This window comes from Danio aesculapii, chromosome 18, assembly GCF_903798145.1.
Source record: "Danio aesculapii chromosome 18, fDanAes4.1, whole genome shotgun sequence".
Lineage (NCBI taxonomy): Eukaryota > Metazoa > Chordata > Actinopteri > Cypriniformes > Danionidae > Danio > Danio aesculapii.
The window spans coordinates 9699392-9721122 of NC_079452.1; the positions used below are offsets into that span (position 1 = coordinate 9699392).

Consider the following 21731-nt stretch of genomic DNA (forward strand, 5'->3'; position numbering starts at 1 on the left):
GAAATGAGGTCGCAATAAATTGCAGGAGAATAACATGTATTTTCTTAAGTTGCGGCAAGATGAGTTCTGTTGGACACTGCAGATGTTAATATTCAGATAAAATGTCAAAATTAAATATAACATTTTCTATATGCTATTCAACAGAAGAGCATACCATAATTCTTCACATTTATTAAAACTAAATACTACAAAATTGCAATGAAATTTGATTCAAATAGCATTTGCTTATTTTAGTTTATTAAAATGATTTTATTTTTCAAAGTGCTGATTTGAAGAAGAAACAAACATAGCAGGGCCCTGGTCAACGCTCTGTCCATTAACGCTGCTTTTGAGTGGCTTGAAGCAGAGCTCTTCCACAGGAATACCAAATGCTTGCAGCTTTGCTTCAGAAGTCTTCAGCAGGTCATTATGGGCCTGTGGATGGAAATGGACAACTCTTCAACACTTCATAAAGACAGACTATAGTCCATAAAAATATTTTTTGTTTAATAATTTTAAACTAATACACAGTCATTCAGAAATACAAATAAGCTTCTTGTCATGCAATTTTAACTCCCTTGTTCTCTAATTTTGTAGAGATCATCCACAGGATACAAACCCTTGAGACGTCATATAGGGTTTAAATTATCTTACTTGTGTGATTTATGTGAAGCAATCACAACCATGTAGATCACTAAATGTTCAGTTCATTAGTAGACATTTTAAATCAGACATCCCATCCAGCAACAAGAGGGGGATGAGTTGGAATCCAGATGAACTTTTATTTGTAGATTTTGGAACAAAATGCCTTCTTCCCTTAATTGTTGTTGCATAATGTTCAGCCGCATGCCCTGCAAGTGTTTTTCTCACTAAAGTGGCACTATTTCCTTTTGTTTGTTCTAGATAGATATTCTATCTGGTAATTTGCGACTATCATGGAGTCTATGAATATGCAAGACACCTCTGAGACTTCCTGAAGAGGTGGTTTGTCTATAAAATGCAAACCTACCTACACTAGGGATTCACACACTGTAAAATTAAAACAAAATTCACATTGTTTGCATTTTTGCTTAAAAAAAAGTTTACCCACAAACCTCTACTTAGGTTAGAAAAAAAATAGACCTTTTCACAGAATAATACCAGCAAATATCCATAAAACTATTAGAACGGCTTTACCAGTAAATTAAAACACAAAAAGTGTGCTGTTCACACATGCATTCCAAAACACCGGTAAGTTCTGATATCATTAACTAGTATTTTTGTTGACAAAATATGATTTCATATTTATTTTAAACTCGCATTCATGTAGCTGGTTTTGTCTCAAATAAACCAAAATACTGAAGTACAAGAGAAAACAATGCTCTACTTGCAGCTAAGAAAACAAACAAACAAAAAAACATGTATTCATTCCAAACAGTCATTCAATGAATACAGAAGAGTTACACAAAAAAAAGAACACAGCAGTGCAACAACTTAGGAGTCATTAACAGTGTCTTTGTGTCTGAAAACGAAAGATGCAGAAATAGTTATGCCACGTTACTGTAAAGTGAGGCTGTGTCAGAAATCACCTACTACTCAAGTATGTAGTACCTTTGAATTTACTACATGAGCATCAGAAAAGTACGTTCTATATAGTATGAATGCAAGTAGTATAAATGGGACTCGGGCATACTACATTTACCATTTGTTATCACAGGACCTACCGATGTCAGTTGCGTCACTTCAGTCCCATTCATGAATTGAATCATGTGGAATCAAGGGATAGCATAGCGTCCATTGGATGTGTACTTCAGTATCTCACCGGAAGTAGTAGATCATCAGGGCACTTCTTGTATTCTGTTTTTTTGAATACTATAAATTCAGACATACCACTCGGCTCGCTCGCATACTGTGTTTAATGTACTAAATACTATGAGATTTCGGATGCAGCCAGAAGCTCACAATGCTTCCCCCGCCTCTGAGTTCTTCTGATTGGTCCACTGCTTTGGAACTGAAATGAACGAGTGCTGCTGCATTGAGAGGGGTCTGGATGCAGACCTGGTGCAGTGCAATCTGCGCTGCAACCAATGCTTTTTAATGGGCTCACCTAACCCCACCCCTAACCCTCACAGTGACGTCACTAGCTCCATTGAGTGCATTGTGTCTGCCATTGCATCACTGAGCGATGCAATCTCAGCATGCATCATAAAGGCTGCATCCAGATACTATTGGCTGCATTTAAAAGTTGAAAAGTTGATGCTCATGTGTGAGACACTAAAAAAAATGCGAGTGTATAACGATCACGCAGTGATTGAACCTACTGTTATGGTTGGATACAGTGTTAGCATTTTCATTAGGAGATTTCCGTTGTTAAATGAAAACAAATTATGCACAATTATTGTTTTTTCTGTTGTTTCAGGAGACGGTTGGCCTCAAACTTTGAAATTTTAATAGTCTTCTAATTATACATTTTTATTTTTTATTATTCCACTTATTTTGTACTTTTGTATCACAAGAAGCATTTCAGTTCTGTAGTTCACTGTAACGAACACTTCTGCAAGTTGTAAATAAACAGAAAAAAGCAAGCATTGATGATTTGTTGCTTATTCCTGTTGTACCAAACCCATATCGAACTGGGACCCCAAAACCAAGGTACATACCGAACCTAGATCTCTGTTTAACATTACACCCCTAATGTTTACCAATTTGACTACACAGATGTCTGTGCAATGAAGATTGGCTGTGGATATGTTGAAAAGTATTATATTATATTATATTATATTATATTATATTATATTATATTATATTATATTATATTATATATTACAACTCTGATGAAGAGATGTAGACAAAATACTTTCGCATGTCTAAAGGTACGTTTGAGTATGTGCTAAAGCTTGTGATGCCCTCTTTGAAATAAAAGACCAAAACCCTGACTACTGTATCACCCTGACTACTGTTGGCACTCCCCGGAAAAGTATGTATGTGTGAAAGGGGCTTTAGACTGATTCTGCCTTTTTTCGTGACCATGGTTGCTGTTGCATGTTTAAACTACACGTGACATTTATTTTCTCTGAAATACTTAACATTGGTCCCATCTGCAAGAACAATTGCTTACCTTGCAAACTCGTGCAACTTCATACTGTAAGTCTTTAATAGTATGGTTTTTGGACTCCAAAACTTCCTAAACAAAAGTGATACAGTAAACTGATGAGACACATTATCAAACACCATTTCAGTAGAACTAATTCAATAATTATTATTTTTTTATTTGAGAAGTCCTTATATAATCCTATACCTCCAATTTATGGGTGACCACGCTGAGGGTGGTGGGGTCCAGGTTGGAAGCAGACAGCACCTCACTGAGCTGGGCTTCCTTCTTCTCAAGCGTGTCATTGAGTGTGTTCAATTTGCACTCAAGCAGTAAGTTTTTAAAACCACTCTTCTGCTGAACCTCCAGAATGGCTTTAGTGAACTTCATGTACAGTTCATCCCGCTCCAGTTGAACCTGCACAATCAAAATGTCTTTCGCTATTACACATGCACCAGTCATTAATCATTCTGCAGTTATATTACAGTGTCTACACAAACATTCAGCCCTCATTAACTTTTTTTCCCTCCAAGGATGTCTAGCTTCTACTAAACTTCTAAAAAGAAGTTCCTCCAAATCACCTTAGAAAATCTCTGCTCCAACACTTCAAGCTCCCACTTCAGCTCTTTCATTTCTCTGTCAGACATTTTGAGACGAGCTCTTGACCGCTGTCAGCAAACATAAAGAACATACATTACATATATCACATTACATACAAAAAGGAAATTCTGTTATATTCCAGAAAAATTCACTAGCTTTACTGCACATTTCTAGGACCTTGAACATACAGTTAAAATGCTCTTATCCTTCTCATAGTTGGCAAGCTGTTTCTGAAGCTCTGCAACTTGCTCTTTTGCCTTCTGTGAAGACTCTTTAAGCTCCTTATTCTGCTCAAGCACTTCCACCATCTCTTTATTTCTCTTCTCCTCATTCTTTTTCATTTCCTTTAACTCTTCCTGCACACATTACACCACAAGATAAAATAATTAAAAACTGACAAAAAAAAATAAAAATCACATAATGTACCTCAGCAGCAGTGGGAGAGCATGACATCAGGGAGCAAACATAGCTTAACTGCACAATACATAACAACAACACATGTAATCACTGTAAGTACCTTTGATCACAGGTAGTAAACAACTTTATGAGAGAGATTCTATATTTTAATATTCTGTATTTAGATTTTTTTTGCAATTGACAAAGAAACATTGTATGAATCAAAGTAAAAAAAGTTATTAGAATATTAAGTAAAGATCATGTTCCATGAACACATTTAGTAAACTTCTGTAATTATATCAAATCTTAATTTTTGATTAATGTATTAATGTGGATTGTTAAGCACTTCATTCAGACAGTGTTAAGGCTGGTTCATACTTCTGCGTCGAGTGATCGGTGTGACACACGGCGCCTACCTTGTACATAGCCGTGCATTTATACTTCTGCACGCTGTTTGTGTTGCTCTGCAATAACACTTCCGAAATGCTAGCTGGCAGTAGATTTTATGTTCCCCTTTGTTGAGTTTTTCTATAGGTATGTTGTGTTTTGTGTTACTGAACGCTATGCTTCTCATTCAGAGACGGGTACCGGCAGATGTGCAACAACTTTAGTCATGAGGTAAACAAAACAAAAGTCTCCATCTGGAGCTCCTTCTCGGGACTCCACACTTGTAAACACTGACTCCCATTGGGCGCTCAGCACCTTTCACGCTCGTCACCAAGTCGACCAATCACAGAGCTTGAGCTCTGTGACGTTGCAACATGTAGTTACATTTTTTGAGAGGTGCGTGTCAGCGTCAGCTTCAGCATCGGCTATGCGACAACGCAAAGGGTGTGCCGGAGCATGGTTGAGCTCCCCTTAGAATCTGAGCACATTGGGAGAACAGTGGCTTATAATTAGGTCAATTGTCAAACATCAAAGACCAGTGTATTTGCAGTGATTGGGATGGGGAGATGCATTTGAGAGGCCACAGAAAGGATGCTCTAATGCCGATTCACATGGGGCCATCAGCGCTTGACCGAGGGCGTGTCTGAAGTTAGGGCTCATACAATCATCATAGAAGCGTCAGCCAATGGAATTGGACTGCAATTGGCTACTGTCTAAGCTGTGGTATTTGCATGAATCAGTCTGATTGGCTGACACATCTTTTGGCCCTTGAAAAGTTGAGAAATTCACAACTTCTGCAGTAAGCAGCTGTGCCGATAGATCCACAATTCAGTTCGGAAACGCTTGATGTCTCCCATTCAAAGTGAATTGGAAGCGTTGATCCTGACGCCCCGTGTGAATCGGGTTTAAGGGCAAGAGAGCTTGTCCCTACAAGATGCGCAGTCAACTAGAAGTTTTTTTTTGCTACAGCACCTTAGCGTCTATTTATTGCTTAGAAACCAGAATAAAAATGTTTAACATGAACACCAGCTGCCATCCCTGAATTCTTCATCCCTCAGGCCCTCTGGATCTGGTATTAAAATACATTTTCATTGATCGAATCTCAAGTGGAGAACACAAAGTAGAGGTGTGAAATGCTTTGAGCTTGTACACTATCAACTCTATTCTAAGATGGATTCAACTCAATTGCTTTTGTAATGCGAATACACATGTGGTTGAATTCATTGAAACAGTTGCTAAAGAAAGCCTTCTCGCCACCAACTGAGCTCATTCATAATAATTTCTGTTCAAAACAACATTCAAGAATGCGATTTAAGCCTCAGAAACTTTGGATGATGTTGCATGCTTTTGATGATCTGTCTTCTGAACAACTGATTATTCCTAGAATTTCAAAATCGACTGTTGGCAGTAGAGCCTTCTCATATCAGGAACCTAAACTCTGGAACAGCCTTCCTAGCACAGTTCGGGAGACAGACACTCTCTGTCAGTTTAAAACTAGATTTCTTTGCATTAGCATACAAATAAAACACAAATGCATAACTTTTGAAATCTAAATCCTCTAAAGGATTGTTATGCTGCATTAATTAGGGCAATTGGAGCCTGGAGCACTTGTCAAAAGACATTATAATTTTAACGGCATCTAGGCTTACAGTAGTCTGTTTCTCCTTTTCCCGAGGTCTTTAAAATCCTGCATCAGGTCATATCCTGAGCAGATGCTGTGGTGGTCATGGAGGAGTGGAGAGCATGAGACTCCAGTAAAGATCCCAGTAACAGACGAGTCTCCACATTGATCCTATCGGCTAGCCTGAACTCAGACCTGCCACTTCTTCACGATGGACGTCCATCATCCTCAAGTCTCCGGCACCTAGACTGCAGCTCTGCACAAGAAGTTTGGCCAGAGGAGAACTAGTCGTGCTCAACTGAGCCTGGTTTTTCTCAAGGTTTTTGTCCCTTCTTTTTCATCAATTAGTGAAATGTGTTCCTCAACACTGGATTGCTTGGTTTGGGACTTGGTGTGGAGCTGCGCATCATTGGATTCACTCTTCAGTGTTTGGGCTTTCAGCAGTGACATTTTTATTACACTGAACTGAACTAAACTGAACTTCCACTCCGAAAACTAGACTGAAACAGTTTCAATTTACTAGAACTTCTTCAATGTTAGGCTGCTTCGACACAATCTACATTGTAAAAGTGCTACAAAAATAAAGATGAATTGAATTAAATAATTTTATTTAAAAAAGTATTACTTTTGATTTCTAAAATTATTATTTTTTTTTATAATTTCAAACAAAAGCATAATAAATACAGCATCTATAGCATATAAACATGTAAATTTACAAATATACATTTAATTTTGTAAAACAGAATAAAGTATGTTGACCTAATAGAAGTTAACTGGAAAAAAATAAATCATTTATCTATAATTTCCTTAGTTAATGTATATAAAGTAGTCTATTCATGAATTGTGCTTAATTGATCTGTTACTTTTAAATGTTCCTTTATTTACTATATGAAAATTGCACTAGTTTTCGCAGTAACAATACCAACCCACAGACATTTCCTTGTCAGAGAAGTGGCTAAAATGGTGTAAGTGGACAAAATAAACAGATTTAAATGCCGGGTGTGAATGGTAACGTGACTCCTTTGACCACGCGTGATTGGACAAAAACAAGTCTTAATACCGGATGTGAATGGGCATGAATTTGAGCTTGTTACAGACAGCTTTGTGTGTGTGTGTGTGTGTGTGTGTGTGTGTGTGTGTGTGTGTGTGTGTGTGTATATATATATATATATATATATATATATATATATATATATATATATATATATATATATATATATCGAAATGAACTGCCAACTTATCCAGCATGTTTTATGCAGCAGAAGCCCTTCCAGCTGCAACCCATCACTGGGAAATGACCATACACTCTCATTCACACACATACACTACTGAAAATTTTTTAGCTTACCCAATTCACCTACAGAGCATGTCTTTGGACTTGTGCGGGAAACCAGAGCACCCAGAGAAAACCCACATGGGGAGAACATGCAAAATCCACACAGAAATGCCAACTGCCCCAGGCTCGAACCAGTGACCTTCATGCTGTAAGGTGACAGTGCTACCCACTGCACCACTGAACCACCCTATAGAGTCATGGTTAATATTGTTGGCACCCCTGAAATTTTTTCCCATAAAATTAATTCTCTCACAGAAGAATATTCCCATTAATACATGTTTTCCTATACACGTGTTTATTCCCTTTATGTGTATTGAAACACAACAAAAAAAAGAGGAAAAAGAGCTAATTTGAGAATGTCACACAAAACTCCAAAAATCAGGGTTTCCGCAGGGTCTTAAAAAGTCTAAAATTTAAAAATCGAAATTTAAGGCCTTAAAAGTCTTAAATGTTCTAGGTCTTAAATATTTTTGCACAGGTTTTATTTTTCCGATATCTATGTAACGCTATATTTAATGCTCATTTAAATTCTTTTTTGTTGTTGTTGCTTTGTGGTATTGTAGTTCTTTATTTCACTAGTCCAATTGTAATTTGCGGTATTACAACTACAAGTAAGGTCAACATGCAATAGCCAATCAGCTTTCTGTTATTGCACGTGGTGAATTTTTAAAAACCATTTTAAGGTCAAAATTATTAGCCCCTTTAAGCTATATATTTTTTCGATAGTCTAAGGAACAAACCATCGTTATACAATAAATGGTCACACTTTACAATAAGGTTCATTAGTTAATGTTAATTTATGCATTTACTAACATGAACAAACAATGAACAAAACATTTACTACAGTATTTGTTCATGTTAGTTAACGTTAGTTAATGAAAATACAGTTGTTTATTGTTAGTTCATGTTAACTCACGGTGTATTAACTAATGTTAACAAGCATAGACTTGGATGTTAATAATGCATTAGTAAATGTTCAATTATGATTAATAAATGCTGTAAAAGTGTTGTTAATAATTAAGTTATGTTAGTAAATGCATTAACTAATGAACCTTATTGTAAAGTGTTACCCAATAAATTGCCTAATTACCCTAACCTAGTAAAATATTATTTACTGTCAGGTTTCCTCTGGGTGCTCCGGTTTCCCCCACAAGTCCAAAAACATGTGGTATAGGTGAATTGGGTAAGCTAAATTCTCCATAGTGTATGTGTGTTAATGAGTGTGTATGGATGTTTCCCATTGATGGCTTGCAGGTGGAAGGGCATCAGCTGGGTAAAACATATGCTGGATAATTTGGCGGTTCATTCCGCTGTGGTGACCCCAAATTAATAAAGGAACTAAGCCGAAAATGTGAAAAAATGTGAAAAAAGCCGAAACCTTGGCATAGTTTGGGCCACAAAGTATGCATCACTTGACTGATTGTTCAGAAAATGCAAGCCACAATTGAAGAAGTCTTTGGATAGAGTGGTGCAAGAATGAAATCACAACCTCTACGAATAAACTTGCATGAGTTCCCTTAAGACTATCCTAGGGGGTTTTACAAAGAGGCTTTCAGTTCATGAAAAAAATTACTTTAAATACAACTTTTAAATTATAGTAATTATGAGATTCTGACAAAAAGAATGTTTACTTATGCTTACAGTTTGTAATTAAAACTGTAAGCATTGCTAAATTGCAGAGAAATTGCAGATCACATATCATTTACATATTATATATAATTTGGCAAATAAATAATTTACACACAGTTATGCATACGACCTTCTAACCAAAATACTGGGAACACAATATAAAGGTGAACATTGCCAGTCCCTAAATTCATTGTCAAATGTCTTTGTATGCAAACTAAGCATTCACAGCTACAAGCGAACTGCATGCACCTGCAATATAAATAAAACCATCCTTGTGTTCTTTTACCTTGAGTGAAGTGATAAGGTCCAGATTCTTGTAGACTATGTCACTAAAGTAGTTTCTGATGTCTCTGAAAGCTTTTTCATGGTTCTTCATCAGCATGTTAATGTGGGTGTTCTTCCGCTCCTCAATCTCATGAATCTCTGTCTTGCGTCTCAGTTCTTCCTCCTGACGCAGTTTCTGCATCCTGTTCTCATATTTGGACCCAATTTCTGTGACAGAATTTTGACTCGAGTTAGATTATTGCAGCAAGTCTTCATTTCTCATCCATTTTTGTTTTATGCTACACTGTATTGTTACAGAAAATTATTGTGTTTCCAATGGAAGTCTATGTAGAGATAAGTGCAGTGTGACCACAACTTAAAGCTGTGGTCACACTGGGCTTTGCGTGTGCGATATTCTGTTGTACGACGCTGCAAAAAAGGGCGGGATTAAACAAGCTTATTAGACATTTAAGCGATTGCTTCATATTTTAAATTTCTGCCCAGAGAGGTCGTGTTTTGATCCTCGATTGGTCTCATGCAGTCAAGTGATGCGATTTCGCAGGTCAGAGTTCCTCAAGCTTGAACTTTGCACCGCAGCAACTTGCGAAACTCGACGCATGACCCTGCGTTTCTGGTCTGACGCATTCGCGTGCATATGAATTGAAGTCTATGGGAGGAAAAGCCCAGTGTGACCGCAGCTTTACAATGTCTACTACATATTTGACCCTGACCAAACACACCTGTATGTAACTATCAAGTGCTGCTTCAGGTCCTAATTAATTGATTCAGGTGTGTTTGATCAGGATTGGAGCTGAATTCTGCAGGAAGGTAGGTTCCCTGGAACAGGCTATTATATTTACAGTGTTTATTTCTTTGTTGATTGTGGCCTAAAACTAATGAAAACCCAAAATTCTGTAAAAATTCTGTCAGAAAATTTGAATATTACTCAATACCAAAAAAATGTTTAACAGAAATGTTGGCAGATATGATATGGAAAGCCCAGGTTGCTCTGATAACTGCTCTCAGCTCTGTTATGTTGTTTGGGGCGGTATCTTACATCTTATCTTTCTCTTCATAATACCCCATAGATTCTCCATGGGGTTTAGGTCAGGTGAGTTTGCTGGCCAATTTAGCACAGGGATATCATTGTTCTTAAGGCTGCATGTACACCAAAGGTAGTAGCAAAGTGTGGGTTAAGGCTAGTTCACACTACATGACTTCAAACATAGGCAGATCGATATGCCGTTCAGACTAAACAACTTGATTTTGTGTCTTTAAATTAATGTGGTGTTCACACTACACGAAACTACGTCAATGATCCACAAGATTATCCACAACAGCTCTGTCCAGCCCCCAAACCCCAGCCAATGAAATGTTGAGGGCACAGCCGTCAGAAAGAGCTGACCACTACTGGCTGCTTGTGTGATGATGCATCACTGACAGAGATATGTCAGCGGTTTGATCACTCATCTATCTACACACTTTAGGGATAGTAGGGATAGAAATGGCTCAATCATGCTCTCGTGTCCATGTAAATACAGGGTGAAGCAAGTACATCAATTACCATTTTGGTCAGTCACAAACATGTCTGTTGAGCTGCTGAACACAACAGCCATTCAGCTCATGACTTGCTCTCTCATTGGCTGCAGCTTGTCACTACATTTGATCAGTCGGCCAACTGGTCTGAAATATTTAGCATGATGAATATTGATGTTTCGTCTCTGACCAAGTATTGAATGCTCTACATGTTCATACTTTTCAGTAGTCCAAAATTTCTGTGTTAAAAATCCTTTATTTTTTGGTCTTAATTAATATTCTAATTTTCTGGGATAATGAATTTTGGGTTTTCATTAGCTAGAAGACATAAACATTAACATTTAAAGAAATAAACACTTGAAATATATTAGTCTTAGTGTAATGAATCAATATAATATAATATAATATAATATAATATAATATAATATAATATAATATAATATAATATAATATAATATATACATTTCACTTTTTGAATTGAATGACTGAAATAAACTTTTTGATGCTATTCTAATTGTGATGCACCTGTACTTAAGTGTGTCTAAATAATTTCTAAGACAGCAACTTTACCTTGTACTTGTCTGGCAAAATCATTTCTCAAATCAGTAGTTTCCTCATCATGTTTCTGTTTAAAGACAATTTTGTTTAGTTACACGTAAGATGCAAACAAGATGTGTAATTGCCACTGTAATCAGTAATCATGGTGTGAATTACAAAAAGCTAACTTTCCAGTTTGTGACATGAATCAGATAAATTTTCAGACTAACAATACAAAGAAATATATAAATATTATTAAAATTACCATTTTTTAAAATGTCAAATGTAACTTATTACAAGAATATTGGGTTTTTTTGTCAATTAAATAAATTACATGCTAAATAAGTAAAATGTTAAAATAAACAACTCACAGGGCTCGAAAGTATGATCATTTGACTCATTTGCGTTTGCATTTGTGACTAAAAGTAGATGTGTGCGAACTGAAATTTTATTTAGACGCACATGAGCAAAATTCTTTTAATAGGCTTTATTGATGACTTAATTCACTTGATCACGGTAAAACAACATGGTGTATTATGTTGGAAATCTATTGCAATTGTAACACACGCTCTCAACAACAGCATATCTCTTCACACCGCGGTAAAGTTAGTTTAAAATTTGTTGACATTAATTAGGCATTCAATTTCAAACCAATTAAATTCCTTGCTCCTGTAATAGTTAGAGCTAAAAAAATAAACATCCGAATGAATTAAACAATTCAACCATATAAAATTATACAATAAGACTAGTACCAAAATGTTCGTAAAAACAGCCTGTTTATTGCACAACATTGTTTTTGGAATTAGCACTTTATTTATTTTATAATATTTTTAAAATAACTTTTAATGCAAAAATGCTAAAAGTCAATTACACTCTGTCCCGATTTGTGATAAAAGATTCAAAATCAATTTGAAAAGATTCAAATGAACTCTAACATTGTCAGAATATTATTCTCTATGATGCGCAAGCTTTGTTTTTTTTTTAACAGTTATATCTTTGTTGATTTTATATACAGTAATGAATCTGTATTTTTGTTTATCTGATACACTAAACACTTGAATGAATTTAACTGACACTATTTGAGATAAAATATTCAAATCAACTCTAAAAATGTCTAAATATTATTCTCTATGATGCACAAGCTTTGCTTTTTACAGTTATGTCTATGTTGATTTTATATACAGTAATAAATCCATATTTTCAGTATATCGGATACACTAAACACTTAAATGAATTAAACTCTGACACCATTTGAGATAAAATACTCAAATCAACTCTAAACATTTCTAAATACTATTCTCTTTGATGCACAATCTATGTTTTTTTACAGCTGTGCCTTTGTTGTTTTTATATACAGTAATGAATCTATATTTTTATTAAGTCAAATACATTGTAAACACTTAAGTAAATTAAACTCTGACACCATTTTAGATAAAATATTCAAATCAACTCTAAAATTGTCAGAATATTATTCTCCATGATGCAAAAGCTTTGTTTTTTAGTTATGTCTTTGTTGATTTTATATACAGTATTGAATCCATATTTGCAGTATATCTGATACACTGTAAACACTTAAATGAATTCAACTCTGACACCATTTGAGATAAAAGATTCAAATCAACTCTAAAAATTCCTAAATATTATTTAGTTATTTTTACATAATTGTAAACACAAAAGTCTAACTGGAAGCCACGTGCTTTCTTTTTCCACACACAACCAATCAAAATGAAACACTTATTCATCAGACCACACACACTCTTCTCACATACGCTAATTTAAACACTAATTCGTTACTGATCACTAATCAGTCACAGCTTTACTCTAGTACAGGCTTATAAATAGGTCAAAGGTGATGGGACACAGGCTTAGTCCAAAAAAACCTGGTCTGCCACCCATTTACAATTTGTGGTTTTGTACCTACCTACCTTTTCTAAATCATAAATTTCTCTAGAAAACAATAGAGGAATTCTTCTCAGCCTGGCGCTGGAAAGTAAAGTATATGATGGCAATGGACCTTTTTCCCCCTGAAACTCTCCACACACAATTATGTTCTTTACTGTATAATGGAGAATATACTTTTGCTTTACATATTGTTTTTAGTCTTTACATTTTTACATACAGTATGTTTATGGTTTTGTTATATACTACTGTATACAACAGTAATGTTTCTACATGTCACTGGTGTTTACAGTGTACCTGTTCCTTCTCTCAGCAGATTACTTTCACTTTAGAACATTGTATTGAAATGTAGATATAAGCCTATAAAGAGCAAAGAGCTTTAGATTTAGAACAGCCATGTTTACATCCTATATTCAAACATTTACTATTTTGAAAGAAGTGTTAGCCATTTAATGCAAATGCTTCATTCTGACATGTGTTTATGGCATTTTGAATGCCGTGTTACATTTTAAAGGAAATGTGAGGCATTTAGCATTTTGTGTGTGTAGTTTAGAAAAAAAAAGGTGATTCTGTTTTGAAAATGTGTGTAAGCAGTTGGAAAAAACTGTAAATAAGCAGATATTTTATTTTAAATTGTTGTAAACTGCTGATGCTACCAATTGTTAATAAAAAATGCAAAGCAGTTTTAGGCTTTGCATTTCTTTCCCCTAATTGTATTAAAATTTGACTTAACCAATGATAAATCAAAATACATAGCTCCAATAAAAATACATGCATATGGCACATTTTATAATCTACATTATAATATTTTTAAATGTAATTTAAAAAAAAAAATATATATATATATATATATATATATATATATATATATATATATATATATATATATATATATATATATATATATATATATATATATATTTGTATAAAATTTAAACCAGCTAGAACAGAAATGTAAACCATTATAAATATTACAATACGTATACACTATACCTACTTCCAGACCGTTTATATCAAAGTTGATATTTAGCTGCACCAAGTTGGTGTTTCGTAACATCTCGTTTTTACGAGGTGGGTCGTTAGCCCAACGCTCAAACCCCCCAACCTAGAGGACCAGGACATACACACATACACTACAGAGAATTTAGCTTACCCAATTCTTGCTTCTTGACCTTCTTGCTGTGAGGCAACAGCGCTACCCACTGCACCACCATGCCAGCCACCGTATACACCTTACATTAACTATTCCTGTATGTCACACTGGACCATGCCTTTTTAATTTCCCCCAAACCCCGTCACCTAAACTCTTTGACCCTTTTAAAACGTTGTAATTCACACCTTGATTAAATTATATTATAATCATTCACATACCAGATGAATGCTCTTTAACACATTTTCACTGGACTGCGCTTGTTGTTTCAACTCAAGTTTCAAATTGCGCATATCCTTCCACTGCTCCTTCTCCAAATCAGCATGCTCGTCCTGCAGCAGTTTGGTGCTGACCATGCTTTCAGCCTTCAGCTCAGACACCATGTTCTGCTGTTCATACAGCAAGTGCTTCACCTTTTGCTTATAAACCTGAATGATACAAAAAAAACTGTGTTGTTTTATTTTAAGTGTTGACTTAATTTGTGGTAAAACCAAAACAGAAGCCTTTAACACCTTAATTTCCACTTGGTGGCGCTCCTCTACTTCCTCAAGTTCACGCTCTCTGTTTCTCAGCTCGCACTTATTCTCTTCGAGATGTCGTCGTGTAATTTCCCAGAAAGTGTGAATTTTGTCCCTCTCTAGCTGGAAATAGTTGCGTTCTTCTCTTTCTCTGTCCAGCTCCTCTCGGAGACGCATTATGTGCTCCTCCAACTACCAAACAATCACGAGTTATTGGCAGGTTGTTAAAAAAGGTTGTTTCTTTACAAACCTTTCATCAACAGGACTATTCGGTCAATCCCTTCACCATTAAACTGACTCAGTGAATTAAACAGTGTTTGACAGGAACAGCGTTTCTCTTAGCAAGTTTAAGACAGCTTCTCTGCCAACTCATTCACCTCTACTTCTGTACATGAGGAGGTATGCATAAACTTTTGTTTCTCTTATAGTGATTTTACTATAAGTTTTGTTCAAAATCCACGCAGGAAGTCCTGTCTTGAAGATGATCTCTTTAATCATCGTAAAAACCATGTAATGCAGATAATGAGTTGGAATATAGTACTATATCCGTTTATTATGTTTCCATCCATTGGGTGACCAGTGAAATTGACACTCTCTTAACAGTCTTTTATTTTAAAAGAGTGATACCTGAAAAAGTTATTTAATTTTTTTACAATTATTTAAAAAAATATTACAATAGTTTTTTTTGCTATTGAAATCTTCAATACTTAATGTAAAAACATGGTTTCTGAAAAATCATGTATATTTGTCCTCTTTAATGCACAACCTGCAGACAAACTACTGGCATTTGAAGCCGCTGATGAAGTATTGTACACAAAAAAAAAATGACTCAGAGCTGATTCCTTGGATTTAATTTTATTATTTAAGTTAAGTAATTGTAAACAACTTATTTTGGTTGAATTTAAACAAACTAATTAATTAATTATCCAAATTAAGTACTGTCATATGTCTGTTATTTTCTTTATGTGTTTTGCATAATTTCCATCCATACTCCGATCATTGACCACTTTCTTCAACATTAGTCAATTTTTAGTCAATCTCAAGTCTGGGAAAATAACTGAGAAAGCACCAATTAGAAGCCGCATTTTTATGATGTCATTGTCTAGACTTCTTATAAAGTATTTTACAGTATTTTAAAAATACAAAAATACAAGACACTAAAATATTTTGATACAAAATAAAAACCCATTTTCATAAACCCCATCAAATACAAATTACAAAATAGTATTTTGTATTTAAAATACGTATTTTAAATACTTGTATCATAAATACTGCCCATCCCTGTTCCCTTGTAAAAGTATTTTTTAGTATTTTCAAAATACTGAATTTTATTTTGATACTTGTTGTGGCTGCTGTATTTTGTAGTTTATTTTCCATATAGGTAAAACTGATGTATTTGGTATTTTATTTTAAAATACATTTCAATGTATTTTTGCCCATCCCTGATCATCATCACCATAATATTCTTATAAGCTGCTATTAAATTCAGGTGAACTGGCCGACAGGGAGATTTTAGTGGAAATGGGTGACTATTGCAGATCAGTGGTTACCATCTAAAGTTAACAACAAAATACCTGCTCTTTGGACATCTCCTCTGTGGACAAGCCGTCCACTACTGTTGGGGTTTTGCCCTTCGGCGACGATTTTCTTTTTGGTGGCTGAAATATGAAGTGATAAGTTAACGATAAACAGGCTAACGTTACATTCGATCAAGATAATATCTCTTTATCTATCGCACACAGCACAGTAACGTTAATGTAATGTTGCTAGATTGCTAGACGACAACACATTACATTTTTGGCTTAGTGCTAACCGATTAGCTAACATTTAAAAACTGGAAAATAACATCAGCGATGACCTGGACACATATTAAATTTATAACACATTTAACACGTTAAAAATTAACCTGATAATAAATGTATAGAACATATAATTTCATAAACTTAAGATTTCCTTACCATTATTTGGGAACGCGTAATTTTCACCACAAATGAAAACGCATTGAATTGTTTCACAACGGTTTCCTAGCAACATGGTGAAACTGATGAAAATGTTGTCTTCTTCTTTGTTGTTTGGGTTTTCTACAATCAACGGAACATAGCGCCACCTGCTGTTTAATTATCAGCCCTCCTGTGAAATTTTAACTATTAAATAAAATAATTAATATTGAAATTTTAAATAGTTTAAGAACAATATAAAATGCTTAATTCAAGCCAAACTAAAATAAATAACACTTTCCATATAAGAAAAAACAGGAAACACAATTTTTCCTAGGTCTGTTAAAGATCACTAGGGACATATTTGAAAAAGAATAAAATGTTTACAAGAGGGCTAATAATTTTGACTGTAACTATATATATATATATATATATATATATAATATATATATATATATATATATATATATATATATATATATATATATATATATATATACATATATAAGAAGGAAGAACATTTTAAGTGACAACTTTCAACGAATAATTGTATGCAGTAATTGTATATAGAAAAGTCTAGATTTCATTTATGTTTCAAGACATACAGTGGATTGTTAAAATTAAAACAAATGGAAGACATTTTGGAGTTGTGGCTATATGTGTAAAATATAATTTAATACAGGGCTATAATATATACAGGGGTTGGACAATGAAACTGAAACAGTGACCAATTTAGTGGTTTAGGTTTCATGGCTAAATTTGAGCAGCCTGGTGACCAATCATTGATTGTCTATTCCACCAATAAGAGCGGAGTGTGAAGTTTAATTTAGCAGAGTAATAGAACAGTTTCACTTAAAATTTTGAACTGCACACAACATTAAGGCTTTTTCGAAGTTTTCAAAAAAGGACAAAAGAGGACAGAACGTTGGCACATCTGTGACCAAGATAGCAAGTCTTTGTAATGTATCAAACACCATGGTAAGCAGAGGAATGTCAGCACACCACCAAGAAGGATGTACCACATTCAAAAGGAATAACTATGGATGTAAGACGAAGCTGTCTGAAAGGGATGTTCGGGTGCTAACCTGAATTGTATCCAAAAAAATAAAACCACACCTGCCCAACTCACTACAGAATTAAATATGCATCTCAACTCTTGTTTCCACAAAAACTTTCAGGAGCTCCACGGGGTCAATATGCATTGATAACATGAAAGTGAAGTTGAAATTCTTCCATGGCCTGCACAGTCACCAGATCTATTGAGCCACTTTTGGGTGTTTTGGAAGAGCAGTTAGGAAATGGTTTTCTCCACCAGCATCATCTAGTGACCTGGCCACTATTCTGCAAGATGAATGGCTCAAAATCCCTTTGGCCACTGTGCAGGACTTGTATCAAGAGGAATTGATGCTGTATTGGCTGCAAACGGAGCCCCTACACCCCACTAATGAATTATTGTGCTCTAAAACACACACACACATGCACACACACACACACACACACACACACACACACACACACACACACACGCACGCACACACACACACACACACACACACACACACACACACACACACACACACACACATGGCAGTGTGACACATAAAGCAGAAGTATTGAGCCTATGCCATGATATTGCAGCCCAAACCATCACTGATCCACCCCCATGCTTCACTCTGGGCATGTAACAGTCTGGGTATGGAAAGTATTTAAGACCCCCTTAAATTTTTCACTCTTTGTTATATTGCAGCCATTTGCTAAAATAGTTTAAGTTAATTTTTTTCCTCATTAATGTACACACAGCACCCCATATTGACAGAAAAACACACAATTGTTGACATTGTTGCAGATTTATTAAAAAAGAAAAACTAAAATATCACATGAGCACAAGTATTCAGACCCTTTGCTCAGTATTTAGTAGAAGTAGATCATTTATTTCGTAGATCATTCGTAGATTTTGAAGCTATGAGTCTTTCTGGAAAGATACAAGTTTTTCACACCTGGATTTGGGGATCCTCTGCCATTTCTCATTGCAGATCCTCTCCAGTTTTGTCAGGTTAGATGGTAAACATTGGTGGACAGCCATTTTAGGTCTCTCCAGAGATGCTCAATTGGGTTTAAGTCAGGGCTCCAGGTGGGCCATTCAAGAACAGCCACAAAGTTGTTGTAAAGCCACTACTTCATTATTTTAGCTGTGTGGTTAGGGTCATTGTCTTGTTGGAAAGTAAGCCTTCAGCCCAGTCTGAGGTCCTGAGCACTCCGGAGAAGGTTTTCATACAGGATATCCCTGTACTTGGCCGCACACATCTTTCCCTCGATTGCAACCATCCTGTCCCTGCAGCTGAAAAACACCCCCACAGCATGATGCTGTCACCACCATGCTTCACTGTCAGGACTGTATTGAACAGGTAATGAGCAGTACCTGGTTTTCTCCACACATAATTAAAGTTTGGGCACCCTCCATGTCGATTTCAAAACCTCACTTAATGCTGATTGACTACAACACAAAATTTATTTGAGTGACTCAGTGAACCTTAGCAATCCTAACACATGTGCAACCATACATGAAAAAGGATATTTAAGATAGCTGGTTGCTAGCTGTGCTTCTCCTTATTGTGAACCAGAAAGTAGAAACATGGAAACCTCAAAAGAACTTCATAATGACCGAAAAACTAGAATAATTTGTCAACATGAATTAGGAGAAATGCAAAAAGCTATCAGAAATGTTTAAAGCCTCTATCTTTACAGTTAGAAATATAGTAACAAAACGGAAGGCCACAGCAACAGTTCTTATGAAAGAAGGATGTGGTACGCCATGAAAATATCTGAAAGGCAAAGGCGAAGAATGGTTAGAATAGTCACAGACCTCAAAAGAGCTCCAAGAACATGTTGTTGCATTGATGTACATTAATTGTACATCATTCCACAGTCCAGTGCACTCTTCACAAAGAACAGCTCAATGGAAGGGTGATGTTGAAAAAGCCTTTTCTGCATTCTGCCAACAAGAAGAGTCGTATGCGTAAGAAGAGGTATGCAAAGGCTCATCTAGACCAAGCCTGAATCATTTTGGAAAAATATACTGGATCAGATGTCACAACCATAGAACCTGCTCCCTACTGTAAAACATGATGGAGAATCCATAATGCTGTGGGGATGTGTGGCAAGCACAGGTACTGGTAACCTTGTCAGAGTTGAAGGTTGCATGAATTCCACCCAGTATCAGCAGAGTATCAAGAAGCTGAAGTTATGGTAGGGTTGAGTGTTTCAGCAGGACAATGACCAAGGAATTCATGCTTAGACAGGATACAATGTTTTAGAATGGCCATCCCAGTCCCCAGACTTGAACCTCATCAAAAATATAGATGGAATTTTAAAGGGCCATTCACGCTCAGCACCCATCAAACCTGACTGATCTTAAGAAAGTTTGCTAGGAAGAATGGTCCAAATGTCCTTATCCTTGGCAATAACAAGCATTTACAGGCTGTCATTTCACAAAAGATGTCTCTACAAAAGATTGATGTCATTTCCTTGTTGGAATGCCCACATTTTTGCACTTGTCTGTTTTTTGCTTGACTTAAATTGCATTGCATCTGTTGATTAAATAAATGTTATGTCAGAACTGAAATGTTGCTTTTTGCCTCGGGTATAAATTACATCCAATTGGCCAGCAGGCTATGGCTTTGCAATTATGAAAATTATCAGGGATGCCCAAACTTTTGCATAAAACTGTTTGTGTGTGTAATATATTTATATATATATAAAAAATGCAGATTTTGTATTATTAAAATGTTTAGAAACTAAACATAAGAGGCAGTTGTTGTTTAATTTTATTGGTGATTCCAAATATGAAATTTATTCGGAAGCTTGACAAACAGTTTTGGAGAATTTAATGTTTCCCCATTAAAAGAGAAGGCAGAAGCATACTGCCCAAGAGGCGTTTCAAAGATGGCCACAGACTCACCAAGTGAAATGACTTGCCTTAAAAGGACTTTGTTGAGATGCACCCAACATTGATGTCACATGAGATCTATCATTTTTTCACTGCTCTCTGGATTTCTGGAAAACACAAGATGAATTTCTACATTTAAACAAGCATTCTGTATGCTCTGGTTGTAATGTACTGATCTTTTGGTTAACTTACTCATTTTTAAACACCAGACATGCATATAAGACAATGGTGAACAATAACTCCTCCGTGGCTGTTACCTGCAGCATTGTGGACCTTTATACTTAGAATTATTGAAAACAAGGACCCTTTGTGGACCCTTTTGTGGATCCAAAAAATATGGACCCTTTTCACAAGACTTTTATAATGCATTTAATGGTCATCCGCATCTTAAATACTTGAAAAGTTTTAATATTTAGATATTTAAAAAAAAAACAATGTACTATTTATATGTATTGATGTTTGTATTATAATATCTTTCCATCAAATTGCAAAAAATGAATTACCGCTCGTGTGAGCGTTTCTAATGCAGTGTCTATGGACAAGGCAGTAATTTGATGTTGTTCTCTCTTCTGGCTGCCATTATCAGTCTCACACATTTCCCCCCTTTTTTGAAAGTCTTTGATAACACCATCGATATTGAGTTTATATATTGAGTTTTTCTTTTATTATTTCAGCAAATAGGATTTAAAAAAAAATATTTGTTGTACCCTCCCATCAATGTATTTAAGTTTTCACAACTGCAAAATTCTGCTGCTGAGAAACCTGGAAAAGAGAAAAATGTAAAAAGGGTCCCAGTATCGACATTGTTCAAGGATACAAACTGTGTATCACACATTTAAATTTTTACTGATGGTTCTAAGAAAAACTGATACAGGAAGAACAAACTGTGCTTTCATTATCCTATTAACATTTCTGGGGAAACATCA

The 21731-nt window shown here is 35.4% G+C and overlaps 1 protein-coding gene across 3 annotated transcripts; it reads right to left on the reverse strand.

Annotated features, from left to right (window-relative positions):
* On the reverse strand, window positions 1-16973 carry gas8 (growth arrest-specific 8). Of its 3 annotated transcripts, XM_056478903.1 has the most exons (11): window positions 16881-16968; window positions 16497-16580; window positions 14917-15114; window positions 14626-14832; window positions 11389-11443; window positions 9305-9510; window positions 3838-4005; window positions 3631-3717; window positions 3257-3466; window positions 3077-3142; window positions 1-414 (listed from the first exon to the last, which is right to left on the reverse strand). In XM_056478903.1, the coding sequence occupies exons 1-11, from the start codon at window positions 16881-16883 to the stop codon at window positions 250-252; spliced, it is 1449 nt and encodes a 482-aa protein (XP_056334878.1). In that variant the 5' UTR covers window positions 16884-16968; the 3' UTR covers window positions 1-249. The 3 variants fall into 3 exon arrangements, with proteins under 3 accessions (XP_056334878.1, XP_056334880.1, XP_056334881.1); XM_056478905.1 differs by lacking the exon at window positions 14917-15114; XM_056478906.1 differs by lacking the exons at window positions 11389-11443; window positions 14626-14832; window positions 14917-15114 and having other exon boundaries at window positions 16881-16973.
* Between the last annotated feature and the right edge of the window lie 4758 nt (window positions 16974-21731).

Bases quoted from the DNA above. Each gene is read 5' to 3' on its own strand.
- gas8 (XM_056478903.1), bottom strand. The intron at 9,511-11,388 runs GTAAAGTTGCTG...ATTCTGTCACAG, and splicing joins TTTTGCCAGACAAGTACAAG to AAATTGGGTCCAAATATGAG. The intron at 3,718-3,837 runs GTATGTTCAAGG...GTTTGCTGACAG, and splicing joins AGGATAAGAGCATTTTAACT to CGGTCAAGAGCTCGTCTCAA.